Source organism: Lipophrys pholis (assembly GCF_963383615.2).
Source record: "Lipophrys pholis genome assembly, chromosome: 5".
In the NCBI taxonomy this organism is placed as follows: domain Eukaryota; kingdom Metazoa; phylum Chordata; class Actinopteri; order Blenniiformes; family Blenniidae; genus Lipophrys; species Lipophrys pholis.
Genome location: NC_137628.1, coordinates 20535213 through 20549062, shown reverse-complemented (window position 1 = coordinate 20549062; position 13850 = coordinate 20535213). Strand labels below are relative to the sequence as shown.

The following is a 13850-nucleotide window of genomic DNA, read 5'->3' as shown; positions in this document are numbered from 1 at the left end:
TTCTCTCTCTCTGTCTCTCTCGCTCAGTGCTGAGTAGGTGTCAAGCTGCCCCATGTAGTGGCTGAGTAGAACAACCCTGAACGAAAAAACTTTAGTCCTTTTGAGAAATAGCTTCTTTCCCCTCTCAATATAATAGTTCTTTGACTGAAGCGCAGAGCTTCATAAAAAGAGCCCTACATTATTTTCAATGAGACATGACATCAGTTTTGAGGGACAGGCTGTTATGAACCCAAGTAGAGCCACAAAGTTCCTCTAGTCAAGTTTTGAACTGAGGTTTCTCGAGTTATATGCCAATCAGTAACATTATTAAAATGAAATAAATGACCCAGTTACACATGAAATCCAGATTACTGACTTCTTTTAAAGAATTTCCCGCACAGATAAGTGAAGTACTTCTGATACTGATACACAATGCTACACCACAAATAATCCTGAACACTTCATATATGGCATCTTGTTATTTTATGCAACTTAAACTAACTAAAATTGCATTCAACAATTACTGATTAAGCTTGATCCTTTTTTAATTTTATTAACTTCTGTACCTCCAGCTACTTTCTAGACCTTCATTTTGTAAATACGTGAGAAACAGTATTAAGACAGTTTTAAGACTGTAAGTAAAGTACATATAATAATAATAATAATCATAAGAAGAAGAAGAAGAAGAAGAAGAAGAAGAAGAAGAAGAAGAAGAAGAAGAATACACCAACCAAGGAAAAATACGTCGTTATCTTCCATCTATGCGTTAGTTATCATTAAAAATGGAAAAATATATAGATTTCAGAGGACTCGTTGCAGTGACGCGTTTTCATGTGACGTCAGAATCGGACGAGCGTCGACAAACTTCGGTATTCTCCGTGAAGTCGGAGTCGGTCAAGGATGGAGGAAGAGGCACGCAAGCTGCTCGAAGAAGGAATAAGAAAGAAACTGGTTAGCCCTGGTAAAGGAGAGTTGTCGACCTTCCCCAATGGAACCAAGGTAAACAAAAATACATTCTCGGTGGTAAAATACTGTTACGTCCTGCTCCTGGAACAAGATTAAGTAAAATGACGAGACACGTTAGCTAATGCTATCAGTAGTTATCTGTGCTCGCGCGCTGCACTCAAATTAAAATTCCCCACAAACAGTGAACCTCCGCTTGGACGTCGCCAACATATTTGTTTATTTTGTTTCCTTCGTGCCGATGTGTTCTTAGATTGGCTTAAACAGGGTAGTTCATCTACGCAGAGAAAAATGTTGCCCTGTTTTTTTCACTGATGGTAAGGGGCGGGACAGGATGGCTCGGGCTGCTGAACGCTGATTGGTCTCCGAGCAACGTCAATCAATTTCCCTGTTTTGATTGAACAGAATATATTGCAGTGCGAAGTCTCCATAGGCCTGTCAGAGATGTGCAGATTTAATCTTTTGTTGTGTTGACCGAGCATTCAGCTACATCAATATCAATAATTATTTGCTCTTGTGTTCTACGACTATTGTTGATCCTTTTCCCCTTTTTACTACTCAGGTGGTCTTTCATTACCGCACCAGTCTGTGTGACGGCACTGTGCTGGACGACTCCAGGACCATGGGAGGCCACAGCAAACCCATGGAGCTCATCATGGGCAAGAAGTTCAAACTAGCTGTGTGGGAAAGAGTGGTCATCACTATGAGACAAGGCGAGATTTCAGATTATACTTGTGACAACAAGGTTAGTAGACTGGAGATGCTGATTTTAACAAGATGGCTGTCCTCATTTGTCCTCAATGTTGATTGTTTTGTTTTGTCACTCCAATCCTCAGCACACAGCCCTGTATCCACTCGTGTCCCAGTCCCTCAGAAACATAAGTGCTGGTAAGGACCCTCTAGAAGGTCAGCGGCACTGTTGCGGCATTGCTCAGATCCACTCCCACCACTCTCTGGGCCACAAAGACCTCGATCACCTTCAAGCTAATCCACAGCCTCTTGTTTTCACCATCGAACTGCTGGAGGTGAGCAAACTAGGAGGAATCAATTTGATTACATATGATGACACGTTGTTGTCATATTTGAAAATGCATTGGTTTCATTCTTTAGTGTTCTTTAGCTTTAAATCTATCCAGATCTGAGTCAGGGTGTTCTGGAGCAAATTCCAGTTTACAGTGGGCATAGGCAAGAAACAAGTTGACAGATTGACAGGTCACCAATCATTCATTGGGCAAACGCAGACAAACTCGCCTTCACACTTTCAGGCTAATCAGAGACATCAATTAACTTCACATGCATGCTTTTGAACTGTGGGAGGAAAGCAGAGTATCCGGATAAAACCTACACACACTTTTGTTTTTTAATGTTATTCAAGTAACATGCTCAGGAAAATTAACCTACATTTTTTGGTTTAAAAGTGATCGATGCAGAAACCTCTTATGCCATAGTCTACGTTTAACAAATTTTAGTAGACATGCAGTGATATTGATGCAGTATCCATCTTTTTTTTTTTTCTTCGCAGTAATTTCAAATCCATTACACACGTTTATTATATTTAACATTAGCAATTCAGGTGCTTGTTTTAACTCTGTATCCAAACGAGTTTCTTTCTTGCTTTTGGAAAGTCACTTCTTTCTGGTTTACTTTGGTTTACAAAAGAACAAGAAAGTATATTTCACATTATTCAAATTCACAACAAAAAAAAGTAATAGACTGGAGACGAGCCTATTCCCGCCGGTCCTGTACACCCCTGTATGACAGGAGTCAAATGAAAACACAAAACTGTTCTTAACCTAGTTAGAGGCTTTTAAATGGGAAATCTACTTTTATGGATTTTCGCAACATTTTATTTCCTAATTTTAATTTGTCTCAAATACACCTTCAGTATTCAGATAATAATGTACTTTTTCATATACAATGTTTCCCAGACTTTTTTTTCCTTCGAAAAATTCAAAAGGGACTGAAGTCCTGTTTGTAACAGCTTCCCAGACTTCTGCTGGTGCTGTGCCCTCCAGTGGTGAGAACCATCGCTTTAGGATGAGATAACCCAGACTATCGGAACTTTAAAATACGTATCACTTCTTATACTTTATGAATATTTTTTGCTTAAGCGCTCCCTAATTTAAAACAAAATTTCACCTCATCACTGACAATCTCTTACCACCATTCTATAATATAACTGACCATGTTACATGTTTAAATGAAGTCTTCCACAGTCTTCTTTGATTATAATCTTTTTTGTCTTTATTTAAAAAAATGTCTGGTAGGTTGCTTAGTTAACACAAACTTAACGTTGTTGTGGAGTGAAATGCATAACATGTCACTGTGAATGGTAGAACTATACATGTCCTCATTTTAGCAAACGTCACATGTGTTTTTTTAGTATTAAAAAAAAGTAACTTTTTAAATATTTTAACGGCTGTATTAGGCTCAAAAGATAATATGGCTGAGTAATGAGTACTTCGACGTTATGTTTCCTCTGCTTGTTTATAGAACTTAAAACATCCGTTTGAAACACAAGCGTGAGGCTGAAATTAAATGGACAAATAAGAAAAGACGAGAATTCCAGCAGTTGTTGAGAGAACATGAGACAAACTGCTGCTGTTTGTTTGAAGCTGCCGCTCAACCCCTCCCCTCCCCTCCGGCTGTGCTCAGGTTCTTCCTCCCGGGTCGTTCCAGCTGGATGTGTGGGCCATGACGGATAAGGAGAAACTCGATCTCGTGCCTCAAATCCACGAGGAGGGAAACAAGCTCTTCAAACAAGGACAAATCAAAGAGGCCACAGAGAAATACTACAATGGCATTGCCTGTCTCAAAAATCTACAGATGAAGGTTTGGAGATAGTCGATCATCGCAAAAAAGAACAGTGACGTTTCTGTTGCGTTGTTTTCTCGAACCAAGTTTTTAAAAAAACAAACAAACTTGGAAATGGAGATTCGTGGCTTCAGGGATATTTGCTGTGCCGTTGTTGATGTTTCTGTGTGGCGGTTGTTTCCTCCGTATTCAGGAGCACCCTGGAGACGAAGTGTGGGTAAAGCTGGACGGCATGATCACACCGCTGCTCCTCAACTACTGCCAGTGCCTGTTACTCCAGGGCCAGTACTACGAGGTCATCGAGCACTGCTCCTCCCTGATCTTCAAATATGAGAGTATGGCTTCATTGTTGCTGTCGTACATGAACACGTAAAGATGTGTGGCTGTTTTTTTTTGTTTTTTTTAAATAAGGGTTTGATATAGATTTTTGCAAAGCAAAAAAGAAAAAAAAGCACACCACATACAGAAAAGTGAACGCCCTTTCATTCAAGATTAGATCACAGATTATCATCTGGACGGGTTGGTTTAATCTTCAGAGAATACAAGTTTCACTGAAATCTTCTCATCGCTTGCGGTGGCCGGTCACCTTTCCGTGCTCACTTGGCTTTGCTTTTTCATTTTCTTTTTCTTCCACTCACCCGTTGTGTCAAATTTCCATTTTAGTTTTGCGTTTTGTGTAGTGATGTTTCAAAACAACCTCCTGATTGTAGTGATGATGAGTGATGAAAACATCCAACCACTGTGCCGGCGTTTCTTTTCTAATTTATCGTTGTTAAAAAACATTTCTCGTTCAAAGACAATTCCCTCCATGCAGGTTCAAACAGGAGCTTATAAAACAGTTTTGTTCTGCATGTTGTGTTTTCCTTGCTGCTTTTTGCGTTTGGATTGGTGTTCAACTTTTGTCTGGAGCTCACTCAGCCATGCTTTCTAAACTGCTGCATGCCACAGCATAACTACACTGAGATCAATGGCTGTTTATTGGATCGATGGCTGGTTGGAAAGTGTAAACATACCAGTTTGACTTATGAAATGATTGCAGTCTGTTGTCATGGAAACAGTACTTTTCAGGAATTCTTTATTTATACTGATAACCAGTTGTCTCTTAACATTTTCACTAATGCATCGACAGGATTCTGTAGATTTTATGGCTACAGAATAGTGAAACAATTACACTGCGATATCATGAACTTCCATCATCAGTAGTTTTAAACCAAACTGAGGAGCTCATGTTAGACGTGTGATTGGGCCATGGGAGTTCTGTAATGATTGTATAGGAGCAGAGCTCTACTCCCCTGCTTCTATTATTGATTTATTATCTATTAGACATTGTGGTCTTCAGTTGTGACAGGATTTGAGGGAAAGGGTTAATTGTTTGACCCCCATATAGTTCTACTAGATTATCATGAGTTATGCAGCCCCTCAGTCCTTAAGTTTGAGTTCACATTTAATCCCTGAATGATAAAGCTTTGCGTTTGTTTGATGCCACGGTGACGGTAGTTCATTTCCTAACATCACTACTGTCATGTGATATTTGGCTTCATTTGTCCTTCAAGATAAACAGTTGGCGGCACTAGACTTCCATTCATGTGTATTTAAAGCTCAGCTTAAGAAGGATTCGTGTCTCCCATCATTTTTGCCACTTCATCCCTTCGTTTTATCTCTTAATAGGGTTGATGAGTGTGTTTTTGGATTGATTCATCCTCCCTTCCCTCTCCACCTTCCCATCAGACAATGTGAAGGCCTTCTACAAGCGTGCCAAAGCTCACGCTGCAGTGTGGAACGAGACCGAGGCTCGGGGAGACTTCGCTAAAGTTTTGGATCTGGACCCGTCTCTGGGGCCCTCGGTGGCCAAAGAGCTGAGGGCAATGGAGGAGAAGATCCGCACCAAGGAGAGGGAAGAAAAGGGACGCTACAAGGGCCTGTTTGGCTACGACGCACCAGCAGCCACTGCCACCACAGTCAGTCCACTTCCTTAATCCGCACGGAGCAGATTAATGGCGTCATAGCGGAGTTAACACCTCCCGTCTGTCTCTTCACAGGGTTGAGCTTCTCAGAGGATCGGACACTAAAGGAGGACTATGAATTTCAACGTGGAGGAGGAACTGGACGCTCCTGGCGTTTTTCTCTCGTCCATACACCCAAGCCAAACATCCCAGCCATCCCTGCTCTCTGTGATACGCACCGTCAGATCACTCACTCAAACACACTTTTGGCCTTATTTCTCCCAATCTTAATTTAAGGCTTAAAGGAAAAGGTACTGATATAATCAGTAGAACCGTCCAAAACCAGCAGAACGAGATAAGTGGACCGTCTTTTAATTTAAAGATTTTTTTAAGGTTTACAGAAGCTTTTCCATTCTTTGTAAATGACTCTCTTCAGATTGTTCCCCTCACTAAAGAGCTCTCTCAAGATTTACTGCAGGGAGACTTTTTTCCTCTTCTGATTCAATAATGAAATGTTCTGCAGCTTCGACCTCAAACACCAGCTTGTTGCAGTATTTTTAACCGTTTCCCAGAAATGTCTGCAAAGCTGCTAAATCACGCTTTAAAAGCCTGTCAATTAAGTCGAGTTCAGCTCTTCCTTTCAGAAAATCTTTATTTTTGCACACAGGAATTCATGTACTCGTCATTCATTCTGGCACCACCTGACTCCCCCCTATTTTTTGTTACTTGGGTCACAGCAGAAGCACCGTCATCACAAGGCAGGTGGGACATGAAACTGAACTGTCTGTGACAATCATGTTATGAAAACATACTCTTCGCTCTGTTCTATGTACTTATTCCACATATGTACGGAATCCCGTTGTTTATTTTTGTTGTCAAGATGTACTCGGTGTAAACCCAGCGGCTCAATCCTGTTTGAGGCGAGATGTGACTGAGGTTGAAATTATATAACGAACAATAAATGTTTATTCCCATCTTTGTGATTTCATTAATTCACTAACTCAAGATGATAACATTTGATTTATTGTGCTGTTAAACATTTTTCCCCCCAAAGTATTTTTACTGAACTGACTTAAATCAGGATTTCTTTAGAGCTTAAACATGATTCAAAATGATATTCTCAAATTCTACATAACATTTTAAAGTATTCTAAATGAGCACATTTTATAGACTGTGACTATTTAAGTGTTTAGAAGAAATACAAATATTGCCACTGATCCACTAAAAGGCTGAATCAGATTAAAACCTGAAAGTGAAAACCCCGCTCTCCAAGATTTCTTTCAGTTTCACCATCATTGCTAACATTTCCAAGATCAAAAAAAAAAGCCCACACTTTTTTTCTTAATTTATTTAAGATATACATACTGAACTGCAAAAATCTGGTTTACAAAATTTCCTTACTAACAAACTGACTTGAGATGTACAGAATTCTTGGGAATGAGAAACATCTACTGTGTTTACGCTACGAAACATAATGGAAACAAAGCAAAGGGGAAAGGAGGGGGTGTATCCAAAGTGTTCAAAGAAAATATTCAGTGGTTTCTCAGTGATGTTCAAAATAGACACTCGAGGATGGCTGACGTGAAGATTAACATTAAAAAAAAAAAAAAAAAAAAGTTGGTCAATTGACTTTTTTTTTTTTTTTTTTTTTTTAAAGAAAGACTGATATAAATGTCCCCAAACATTTTTTTTTTTTCTTTACTAAGGTTTCTGTCCAGAAATTGACCTGAAAATGTGCTGAAATTCCCCAAACCCTTCTCTTAAAATCGGTAGAAAACTGTTTTTGCATACGCTCAACTGCTTGCGTTGTGTGCCGCTGACCGAGCTGTTGAGGTGAAATACGGTCGAGATGCGACGCGCATAGAAAAAAACGGCAACAAAAGCAGAAGGTTGGAGGATTTAAGAAAAGAAAAAAAAGAAAAAGGGTGTAAAATAATACAGTTGGGGAAAAGAGTGAGGGGATTTTTTTTGTTTTGTTTTTTTCCTCTCCCCCCAAAAAAGGTTATGTGCGGGCGCTTCTCTCAGTCTCTGCGAGACACTCTCTGACCAGTGCACGGGCGTGGATGATACCTGCACGAGACAAACAAAGTCCATGAAGGGGACAAATGAAATTTGGCTTTAGGTTTTAAAAAAAAAAAACAAACAAACAGATTGGAATGTTTTGACCAAGATCAACACATTCCTCACTCATAGTGGCAGGTGGATCTCTCTTGAGGCTTATTCGACATCTGCCTCCACACACATCCACAGAAAGGGACGACTGAAAAAAGATTGTTTTTGACGAGTGAAATTATACCTCTCTTTAACCTCTCCATGGCACTCTTGCTCCCAGCGTACGTCGGCCTGATCTCACGGCTCATCTCCTCGATGACGGAAAGAAGCTCGCTGTAGGTGGACCCTTGAGACACTTTGACAGGCTGCTTGTGCGTCGTTAGAAAACGTTCCGGTTCGGGCAGAAAGGGAGGGAGCAGAAAAAAAACAAAAAGAAATCTGTTATGACACGCAACAACTGGATAATCACAATTCTTGAGTTGAGAAAGAAATGTATCATCCAAGCTGATTGGAGGGTATTTGAAATGTGAATAAACGGTCACAAAACATTTACTGCACCTAAAACAAAACAAAAAAAAAAAAGTGAAGTATGCCAGTTTTTAGGCAGCTGTGAAATGGAAATCCTATTTAATTTTTTTCTTGCACCGCACTCCAAACACACAGGCAGCATCATTAAAAACAGTCTCCACTGTAAAGAGCAGTAGGTCCTGCACGCTGTTCTCAACACCGTGTGTCCGGATCGCAGGAAGTGACACAGATTTAATAAAACTTGTATTCGTGTATTACTTCTCCGAGATGGCCTTTCAAAATCGGCGTGCAAATAAACTCAAGAAAAATCTTGTTTAGAGCGTTTCCGACTCCTAAGAGCTATGAAGTATATTTACTCTAATCGTCGGTTTTTAAATCATTTTCTGGGAGTGACCGTGTCCTGCAGACAACAAAACTTCCATTTGCAACAAGTCGGGCAAGAAGAATATAGCTACGCGAGACGCCTTCATTTGCCTGTGAAGTGGCTTTAAAATGAACGCCAATATACAGAAACGTATAATCAGTGTATTAAAGCAGGGTCGGTGCAGTGTGAGGGGCGGACCTGAACAAAACCCATGGAGGGCGGGCCAAAGTCACTGAACGCTGGTCTGAAGTTGGACGATGACGGGAGGGATGGCGACGGCACGGACGAGCCTGAAGAGCAGAAGACAACACGTCACACACAGATGTACGTAGTCTTAATACAAGAGAACAGTAAAGTTTACTTGTGAAACATTCAAATTGGTGTGAAGTTTTCTCAAGTCAGGCTTATCCTGGAACATGTCGTCGTCTCCTCTCAGTGACTTACCCCTCTAAACACTCATTTATTTCTTCCATGTCAATCACGTATTGTTATTATATAGTGTTATTGTGTTGCCATAGTCAGTTTCAGTGCTGGCAGGGATACTAAACGAACGAGGCTGGCGAGAGTGTCGTCCACAATTATGGTACAAATTGTTTCAATAAACAACAGATCAAACAGACGATCAGTGCGGGAGCTGACTGTACCTGGCGGAGTGTGGTTGGAGCCAGACGGCGCCGGAGCGATTGGTTTATAACTCATGGCGATTTCAGCAGGCAGCTCCCCGTACGACGTGCCGCTTCCTTCGGTCCCGTCAACCCGATGCTTATACAGCTTTACTGGTGAAGATGAGCTCCTAAGAGCTGGAAACGAAATGACAACATACAATATCCTTGTTAGTGCTACATATACTATTTACACTTATCACACTGATCCAAGTACTTCCCAACTGTTGTTAGAATAAACCAGCCTGAGCAGCTCCATCTAGCTGTGTGTGTGTGTGTGTGTGTGTGTCCACTGGGTGTGGTTGGAACTGTTGTGGGGGGGCCTGTAGCGACACCCCGGGGCCCGAGGCAATCGGGCCCGGACACCGCCACCCCGGCGGGTGACAGCCCCCCAGACCCGGGGAGGCCCCAGCGAACCACCCCAGCGAGCCACGCCCCAGCACAGAATGCACCAGACGGAGAATGCAGAGAACCCCCCACCCCCCCCAGGCAAGACGAGCCCCAGGCCCCAACCCAAGCCACCAAGCCAAGACTGGCCAGAGCAGGGAACCCGGGCCGAGTGGACCAACACCCACCCTGACAAGGCACTGCAAGAGGACCCGAGCAGGAAGCCCCCACCCCACCCAACGGCCGGACCGCAGAGTCCAAGACCTGCAGGGCCCAGTGCGAGCCCGGCTGGAAGTCATCGGTTGGGGAACACCGACCCCTCCACACACTCACACAAAACAACGGACACACACACACACCGTATTTTCCGAACTATAAGCCGTGATTTTTTTCCCCAACTCTTTGATTCCTGCGGCTTATAACACGATGCGGCTAATTTATGGATTTTTACAGGTCAACGGGCTTCATGCCGCCAGATTCTACTTTTGCATGTAGATACATGCTGTTTTTAGCGCCTCTGCTTCTCCAAAACTTGCCCTCAAAGTGATATTTCTGCTCTTGGCGAGCTCTTCTTGTGCTGCTTTCCACGGTCCCGACTCCAGCAGCTGAATTGATGAAAATATGAGCAATCCCCATGTTCCTCCAGGGAAATTCCTGCCCTGTTACAACGTGGATACATGCGACTTATATATGCACTTTTTTTTTCCTTATAAAATTTTTCAGGTGAGGCATATATTCAGGTGCGTTCTATAGTGCGGAAAATGTGGCACACACACACACACACACGTCCCTGGAGGTCACTCTCAATCAGCTGTCCCCCCCAGAATTCCCCAGGCCAGGCCACAGCCTCCCAAGCATACACGCCAGTTTACAAACTCACAAAGCATTGCTATATTGCTCATGATACTTCGGTGAAAAGGTGACGTGAAGGTTTTCTCCTATACAAGAATTAATATTTAAATTACCACTCCCTTTTCTACAAATTCTCACAAATTGTCTTTGATATCAAATATTACTTTTTTTTTATTTTTTACTTTTATTAAAAACTACAATCATACTTAAAATACATGTATGATCCAAAGTTCGGGCGAAGTTTCTCAGTTTTATCAGTTATTGGTCCATATTTAGTCATTTTAAAGACTATAAGGCAACTAAAAATAATAAATAATACTTGATGCTAAACATGCATTAGTTCAAATACATTCATAGTAGTTTCATAACTAATAATATATTGTTGTGGGGCAAAGCACTGTATTGATTCTGATAAGACGTTGGGCTCTTTGAAAAGAAAATATCCCATTCAGAATCGTACTGAAATTGGAACATGAGGGAGATCATTTGGGTTAATTTTTCCACTTTTCAATACATTTGATGGCATGGACACAGTATATTGGTGTTTTACATCTGACCGCTGTAGTTGGATTCTTGTTTATATCTTTCAATGACGTCTCAGGATGTTACGAGTGCAAGGGTGTTTCAAGACTTCAAATTAATATTTCATGTACAGTATTGGAAAAATTGCAAGTAAGCCACAAAACATTGACATCCATATATTTTCTTTATTTACTGATTGCCACTGTCCGCCTTGCTTAAAGAAAACAAAAAATAAAGGAATATATTTTTTTATTGTGATAGAACCTTTGTCATCTTTCTGTAATGTCCCAAAGCTGAAACAACAGACTGATTGCATGCACACATAACAAAATTATTATTAAAGCTACAAACTGTGATCTCCAGTACATTCACGTGACTACACCGTTACGTTCCCCTGCTGGTTCTCTCTCACACACACACACACACACACACACACACACACACACACACACACACACACACACACACACACACACACACACACACACACACACACACACACACACACACACACACACACACACACACACACTAAAGTCAGAGCACCATTGCCATTCAAAAGGAACTCGTATCGGATCTGATCACATGTTTAGCGGTTCCGTGGCGTCCTGGAGCGTTTCTCAGCGTCCATGTGTGTACCGAAGGGTCAAAGTGTTGCGCTCGCGGCCGGAGCAGCAGATTGAGACAGAAGCTGCGTCCTCCACTCGAGGCTAACTACTACTGCTTAGCTGGATTAGCTAGCCTTCGCCGGTTAGCATAACAACAAAAAGTAAAACCCGGAGAAACACGCGCAGCCGAGGATTGATATTCTTCTTGCAGACAGTGAATGGTAGGGAGGTTACCTCCACATGCGGCCACCGATGCACCTACAAAGAATTGAGATAGACAGGTATTTGTTACCTTTTTAAAGAGGTGTTGAATCTTGTGTGGAGACGCGAAGACAGGCGCTTCCTCTGTGCGTGAGTCTGCGCACTACAGCTTACAGGGTTTTTTTGATGGAGCGATTTGATTGGCTACTGAAAAATGACGTGAGCGACTTCCGTTGTTCCGCTTTCGTCATGAAACCCAACAGAGCCGAACATGATCAGTTCAAGTTTTACATTTTCACTCTGACAAACTAAAGGCGAGTTATACTGAAGAAATCTTAACTTTACTGAATGTATTCATGTAACTTCTCTTTATTTTATCCATTTTCCTCCTCCCTCCTCTAAATACAATTGTTATAGAAGGGGATTTTCACCGATTGCAATTGGTACTGTTGTTCTGTTGACACTGTTATAAAGTTTTCTTCAATACATCTGTATAATCTTCAAACCCTTTTTAAATTAAAATCATCCAACTGTTAGAAGAATTAAGAACCAGTACCACAACCAACATAATCAAATCACAATAATACTGCGTGAAGCCTAAAATCAATGCAGTAATTTATGAGTTTAAGAAAATATAGATTTTTTTAACTTAATCTTGCCTACATGCTGTTTGTTTGATTTAACATTGTCATATTGTGGACAACTCTAAAGAAAAACATATGCCTTTGTCTATGTTCCCCCTTTTCAGTGTCATCATGTCATCATACATACTATACATTATATACTATATTTTACCTATTTATGTTTCTTTTGTATTTGTGTTTTTCTTTCGTATTCTACGTACATATTTGGCCTTTTTCGCCTTTTTTTCATGTTCATAGAGCTTGGTGGACATTCACACATCTAATCTAATCTACATCCAGACACTCAGGGGCGACTGGTCATTAGGTGTCATCATAATATAGTAGAAATTTCAGCCCCTCCGTGCGGCCCTGCTCACGCGGACGTCACCGCTCCGTGCTCCTCCAAATGTTTCTGACACCACGGACGGAGACGCGTGCGGGAAAAAGCTGAAGAGGAGGACTGAAGATTTTTGGTTTTAAAGACACAAAAAGCTTAAAACAGCACATCCACACTGAAAACACAAGATTTGACTCATAGATGTCCATGTCCAATAAGTATGTTCTCTCTGCAAATAGCAGCTCCTGTTTAATTGTGAGGCAAAAGAGAAAAGCATGTGTTGAGGTTTGCATAGGACAAAGACTTTTCTCAGTTTTTTCACTCCGGCGTTGTCTAAAAAAAATAACCCACACATTCTATCAGGTGCACTTATCCACTTCATTAGCAGGAGAGACTTGAACATCCGTCAGTGACTATTACCAGAATCTTTATCCCGTTTCTTAGAACCGTTTGTGGTTTAGGAAGCAACACCTCCATCTAGTGGCTGTAACTGTAAACTGCACCCAGTGACAAACCGGTGCAATAAAAGAAAATTTGTTAAGTGTTTTTTCAACATGTACACGAAACAAAATTGTGATTTTTTTTTCTTTGAAACTGCAAAACAAAACTTTTCATCTGGTTAGTCTTTTGTTGCCTCTAAGAGATATGATGTAACTGGCGCTGCCTTATTGTGCAGAATAAAATAAAACATCTGCCCATATAAATGATTGTAATATTTTAGCATTCCAGTGGACATTTTAGCTAAATGTTTCTTTTAAGGTTTGTGTGTAGTGAATTAAGCTTTATGGGGGTACAACCCTTTGAAACTTCTACTATTTTCTCATTTTTGCGATGCACCTGCTGCCAAAGTGTGACAGAAACAAATAACCACAGCAAAATATATAGAGCTTTAGGTTTTTATAAGACTTTTTAAAAAAAAAAGAAAAAGAAAAACATAACACAGTAACCAAGGCATGTCATGCACTGAGTTTTTTCTTTGATTCTCTGAGGAGTATTTACAAAGCTGACAAGGAAC

At 41.0% G+C, this 13850-nt stretch overlaps 2 protein-coding genes across 2 annotated transcripts; one reads left to right on the top strand and one right to left on the bottom strand.

The window, feature by feature from the left end:
* The first annotated feature begins 820 nt into the window (after positions 1-820).
* Positions 821-6673, top strand: aip (aryl hydrocarbon receptor interacting protein). Its single transcript, XM_080464325.1, has 7 exons — positions 821-978; positions 1505-1687; positions 1779-1967; positions 3598-3774; positions 3950-4091; positions 5485-5714; positions 5796-6673. Exons 1-7 carry the CDS (start codon positions 880-882, stop codon positions 5799-5801), a joined length of 1026 nt encoding a protein of 341 aa, XP_080320451.1. The 5' UTR covers positions 821-879; the 3' UTR covers positions 5802-6673.
* On the bottom strand, positions 6667-12042 carry cdk2ap2 (cyclin dependent kinase 2 associated protein 2). Its single transcript, XM_080464326.1, has 5 exons — positions 11967-12042; positions 9288-9443; positions 8842-8933; positions 7996-8116; positions 6667-7769 (listed from the first exon to the last, which is right to left on the bottom strand). The coding sequence occupies exons 2-5, from the start codon at positions 9340-9342 to the stop codon at positions 7702-7704; spliced, it is 336 nt and encodes a 111-aa protein (XP_080320452.1). The 5' UTR covers positions 9343-9443; positions 11967-12042; the 3' UTR covers positions 6667-7701.
* Positions 12043-13850: the final 1808 nt, after the last annotated feature.